This window comes from Streptopelia decaocto (assembly GCF_964273445.1).
Source record: "Streptopelia decaocto genome assembly, chromosome: 7".
Lineage (NCBI taxonomy): Eukaryota > Metazoa > Chordata > Aves > Columbiformes > Columbidae > Streptopelia > Streptopelia decaocto.
The window spans coordinates 16415601-16421600 of record NC_138661.1 but is presented as its reverse complement, the minus strand read 5'-3'; the positions used below and the strand labels follow the sequence as shown (position 1 = coordinate 16421600).

General features: G+C 38.6%; 1 protein-coding gene across 1 annotated transcript in view; it reads right to left on the bottom strand.

Annotated features, from left to right (window-relative positions):
* Positions 1 to 1237: 1237 nt before the first annotated feature.
* LOC309442488 (uncharacterized protein) overlaps positions 1238 to 6000 on the bottom strand; it is a gene marked incomplete at both ends in the record, with an annotated part of 28223 nt that continues 23460 nt past the window's right edge. The window contains 6 exon segments of the mRNA XM_082058356.1: positions 1238 to 1351; positions 1679 to 1769; positions 2539 to 2552; positions 2554 to 2733; positions 3746 to 3893; positions 4539 to 4809. Of these exon segments, the coding sequence (XP_081914482.1) occupies positions 1238 to 1351; positions 1679 to 1769; positions 2539 to 2552; positions 2554 to 2733; positions 3746 to 3893; positions 4539 to 4809 (818 nt within the window).

Below are 6000 nucleotides of genomic sequence, written 5' to 3'. Positions count from 1 at the left end.
CACCTCTGGCTGCCTCTGCACAGTCATTGGAAGGAAAGCTGCATGACAGTGGCCTTGGGTGTTGAACCTTTCTCAAGGAAGGGGTCCAGCTGCCAAAAGAGACACTCCAATAGCCTTTTTCTGGCAGCTAATTCCAGTTTGCAGTCAAGACAGCACCTAGCAAACAGCTTGCACAGCTGTCAAAAAACTGTCAGGTCCTGGAACCACTGACAGATTTTCTAGGTCATAACAAAAATCTTGGTTTCAATGTTTTTAAGGTGTGGAGGGACATAGACAATGGACAGTGGCTATGCTGCCACAGGATGTTGTATCATGTTTTAAACTGCATTTAAGTCCATTTGTATTACAATGTTAATATAATTAAACTTGCATGTTTTACACTTCATGATAGTTTCTATGTGTTCAGCTGTGAAGTGTTTCAGGTATCTGCATCATCAAAACATTGCTCTGTCACCTGAGGACCAGCATTAATCCTTAATTAGGAGCAGCCTTTTGAAAATAAGCATGCACAGTTACTGTGACAGCAAATGCACAGACCTGGTCAGCAGAAACCACCAGAACACATCCATGGGAAGTACGTGGGAGTCTCACAGTTTGTAATTTGCACTAGTTATGAAGCATGTTTCCTGAACTGCCTAATCTTATTCCACAGAAGGACAAAGCATGTCCAGTTCCCTCATTTTTGGGAAGTAGCTGGCAAAGGTCTATCAGCATGACGTGTCATTTGTCATTCAAAAAAAGCAGATCGCCAGCAGAGGGGGAGCTAATAGGGCTGAATGACAGAGGGACAGTTTCCCACCCCTAGTTGGTCATTCTGGCTCCACTTGTACTGGTACATTGAGCAGTGCTGCGGCACAAGCCAGGCCATCAGCCTGTAGCCACTCATAGTCTTCCATTTTTAGTACAATTTCAAACACACGTATCACTCATGCCATCTACAATTCTTCCAAACAAGTGCTAAACATTTTTTTGGAGTTAGCACAGACCAGGGAATATTTCCAATAAACAGCATGGATATCTTGCAAGGTCAGAGTTAAGCAACATGGACATGAGCTGTGATGAGCCAGCTGACCTCATGGCTAGAGAACAGAGGAGTTTATTTACTAGCTTAGATGTTAACTTTGGGAATATAATTAAACTCAATTTTGTTGTTTTGTTTTTTTTTGGTTTTTTTTTCCTCTTCCAGTTATTCATACCCTATCCCTTCTGAACTTCTATTTGTTGATGAAACACAAGATTACATCCACAAAGCAATGGCAGCATCACCTTTGGGTGTCTCATCAACTAAAATATTCCCCAGCTCTGACTTAGCCGCTGCTTCCACAAAGGATATTTGTGGAGAGTTTGCTATCTTAAAGGGGGACTCAAAGAAACCAACACAATGTAGGCGGATTCCATCAGCTGCAAATGTCGTAAGTGAAAGCATGGCAAAAGACTTGAGCTTCAAAGGAAGAGCCTAGGCCTTGTCTGAAAGTGACTGACTCCCCCAAAGTGTGACTTGAAGCTATGCTTTCCTTTTCCTAGGAGCCTTACTAATGTCACAAGACATCATTGCTTCAGGCACCACCCACACAACAGTGTAGTTTGCAGAAAACTGATTAGGATTTATCCGCCAAATCTAGTCCCCATCCAGGGAAAAACAGAGCTGGAATTCCACCTTCCAGGCAAATACCCTTACCAGTACTCCAAGTCCAACGCTATCTCTCCTTTTGCAGGGGTCAGCCTGACAAGCCTGGAATTCAGAATGTTGGAAGTATGTGATTGTCTGCCTTCAGGAAAGGGAGGCATTTGAACATGAATATTCCTGAATATCCTGTACCCAAGGCATGTATACACACAGACTTGTGTGGGCAGGTAACAGTTGCCTTGGAGACGCTGGACCCTATGGAGTATCTCCTTCTCAGGTACTAATTACTCTGTTATCAAATTGACCTTATGACCCTATAGACTTAAACTTCTGATTTGAAAAATTGGTACAGAAATCTTCAGAGAAACAAGCAATCATTTTCCCATGGAAATAAAACATGACCTTTCTCCATCACTGACAGATGTGTGGAAGAGAAGAACTAAGATATCCCTGGGTGGACTGCATTTGTATTTTCTATTTCTGTGTCAGCCCTCCAGCACCAGGACTTGGTGAGAGCTCGCAGAAGCTGGAGCAAACCTCAGCATTTTCTTTCCTTCCTACCTACAAGCCAGAAGTGGTCTCTTTGTTCAATCTTTATTCACCTAAAATGTTTTAAACTGATTCTCTCAGCTTGATACTTACCTTGTTTTACAAATACGACATACACTTGCCAATAAAGGCAGGTTTATAAAATTATTCATAATTCAAGAATAGATGTATCTCAGTGGTCACTTTCTACTAGAGGAGGAAACGAGAACAGTGTTTTTAAGAATGACCACAATGTTGCATCATTTATTTGAAAAAATAACCATTTTAGTAACAATTTTAATTATTAATAATGATAATTTTAATCACATTGAACTATAATTGCATGAAGAATGCAATTCAAATCAGTAAGACGAGCCACTAACCAGTCATTTTTCAGCTGGGTTAACAATTTTTGCCATGAAGAGGATGCTCTTAGTATATTGATCAACAATCAGCAGCAAAAATGGACGGTTGAATTTAAGAACAGGAGGAACAGAATGAGGAAGAAGATCTGTGCTACTGACTGCTGCAGCCTCTGTGCCATTCTCATGAATCTTCAGCAGCGCCTTGTGAACAGCCTACAGTGAAATACAGCAAGAATGAATGTAGGTGGAGGATGGGGCATGAAATGATTAAAATTAGTGCTAAGTTAATTCTGCTACAGTCTTTCACAAAAATTGATGGTAGGCCAGGAACCAGGAAGAAGACCACTATAGTCCATGTTGGGGGTTTTTAACAGTGTTGTCTCAGTAAGCAAGTATTGTCATATTCAGTGTTCCTCGCCACAAGTGTATCCAACACAGACCCTAGGGACTGCACACCTTGTGGAATTAGTTAAAAGTAGAATACTGAAGTAAACTAGCAAGGAATGACAACTTCAGAGGGAAGGGAAGTTGGCTCCAGAGCTGGTCTGTATATATCCTTAATAGCTCATGCATTACAATTTAGTCAGTACAAATTCAGCCTTGTACCATTTTTATTTTTTTTTTCTAAATTATTGTTGGGCATACTTAATCTTCTTGTTTTACCAGCCCTCAAATGTTAGAACATTGTAAATGCTGTTTTCAGAATGGCTGTAAGAATGTTAGCCTTTCTCTTCGCTTTATCTGTTTCTCTTCACATTATTTTCAGGAAATGGGATATTTTCCTCAAGCCTAGCCCATTGTACATGATTAGCACTCCTCAATTGGCCTTCAATGGCAGCAGAAGTTTTAAAATCCTTTAAAATTACAGAATGCACATGTTAAGAAAATGCCACTTTTTCTGCTACATATGGTTACGCAAAACATCTCCACCACAGATACCCATAGGCGCTCCTTTCACATACAGAAACTGGGCTGTGTTTAGTTTCTGGGACGAATGCTACACCCCTCCCCACCTTTGCCTGTCAGACAGAAGACAGTGCCCTTATGTCCAGATCTTGGAGAAGTCTGAGAGTGTTTAAAGTTACTTTATCAGCTAGATGTTAGAACAGCTAGATGTTCAGAGCATCAACCACCTACCAATGAGTAAAATTTCACAACTTATCTTAGGTCAGAACAATTGGATATTGAGGAATCCACAGACCATTGTTTTTCCTGACAAACTTACTTTTGAAACCTTCACATGAGGCTTTCCTGTGATTCCAGACAGATCAGCCTGACCAGAAAACACATCAGTAACACCCAGATTCATGAACATCTTCTTTAAGTCATAGGTGCCTGAAATTGATAGTTTGGGAATATACACCTCCATCCTCCTGTTAATTCAAAAGAAAATGATGGTAGTTATTGTAATCAAAGCATGCTTTGAAGACTTCCAACTTGCTGGTGGTTCTTCTGTGCTAAAATGTTAATCTTTTCATCTGAAAAGGTGGCACAAAAAAGTTGGGAAGACGGTGGTCTGGAGGACAAGATAGGAGAATGACATCGGTTGGGCTTTCTTATGTGATTCGGAAACATATTTACTTGATGACAGAGCAAGCAGTGATGGTGCCAGCATTTCTGGGACTATGTTTGCATTTTCTTTCTAACTTTCAAGGTTTTTCTTTTGGTGTTTACTGCCCATTCTCTCTGACGGATCTGATTGCTATGTTGCAGTGTTACCACTCTTAGCATGTTGAGCTTGAGACAAGGGAAATGGAGACACTTAATATCAAGTAGAAAATGTGTGAGGAAAATATTAAATTTCCCAGCTTACAGATTCCTTCCTTCATCACAAGGGAATGTTGATTCTAATTTTTGCTGAAAGTATCAAATCATCAGATCACTTCGTTTGTCCCTTTATAATTATTCCATTGCTTAAATCTCTGATCAACAGCAAAGGCAACTGTATAACCTGATCATAATATTCAGACTATGGATTCTGACTACTTTGAATTATCAAATCAAAATTCTATACTTACCGTCGTTCAAGTGATTCTTCCCATTTGGACACCGTGCCTTTTGTCAGACCATCTTCCAGTTTTTTCATTTCTCCTTCCTTTGGCAGGATAAACAATGCTGCAGCATCTCCCTTGTAAGGAATTTGTACCACCTCACAAGACAGCTTTGTGTCAGAGTATGTTTTATAAAATCCATCTCGAGTCATCATCTTCACTTCGACTGAGTTCTTTGCATTCACATGGAAATAATCCTTGCGAGTTCCCTTAATATTGAAAGGATTTTCCCAGTAGGCTTAAAACCAAAAGAAAAAGAATGCAATAAAATGTTTATTTCAAGGTTATATTATTATAGTCCAGACTAATGTACACCAGATAAATCCATATCTGAATATTTATACTCATACTTGAAGGTCAGAGGTATTCCAAGTTTATTAAAGATCTTGTTCCTTGTCATCTTTGCTATACTCTGTTCAATAACAACTAAATATCCCAGGTTAAATGTCATATGGACTTGTACAACACCTTTCTAAGTCAGATAAATTACATTAAGTAACTTCATATTACCTTATGTTTTATTTGAAGAAAATGAAAGCTGACTAGGATCCAACAAGTTCCCTCTGGTTTCCGAATATTGCTTGTAAAGCAAGTTCCATAGCAGATGTCTACCTTTTAAGAGGTAGCATTTTAAATTCCTTCAATGTTTTTTCATATGTTCTCCATCTTGTAGCAGAAAGGAAAATTTATATGCAAGAAAAACCCAAACTTTTGGGCCCGATCATAACTGCATTATGGTAATTGGAATAGGGATTCAAAGGTTTTAATCTTCAAAATGGTTTTGTCTTGATGTTTATTCAACTGAATTTTCTATGATATTTTATTTTGTATTAAATCAGGTCATTCACTGAACAAATACACAAGGATCACAGCTTGCCATTCTGTAAGTATGGTTTCTTTTTTTTAGTATTGAAGAAAAATAAAATTAAATTGGAAAATAAATAATGGAATGTAAACTTCATAGTACTCTGATTACTTTATAAGTTTGAGCTTTCTTCCCAGCCCCCCCAGTAAAAAAAAAAAAAGTACTCTGGTATTATGAAGAAATGCCTCAGAGTGGGGCACCTGAAACCAGGGTACCCAAATTTAATAAAATGCTTGAAGTAAAATCTGTTTCGCTGAAAGTTCATCTATTTCCAAACATGCATTTCTGGGTGGTAAATTCCATGTATGTCCTCTGTGCTGCTACAAATGGATGTAACATCTAAGAGGAAGATAATCATTGCCAAAGTAGTGCATTCACAAGTACCTCTTGGGATATGTATAATGTGATGACAACTGTAAAACATTTAGACTCCAGTTCCAAGGGTATCTACACATTTAATAGGCATGGACTGTAAGTAAATCAAAGTGTTTGGCAAATTTGTTAGTCTGCATCTTTGGAATGTATTTCTGTTTTACAAAGTGGGTGAAAACATTGTAATTTTAA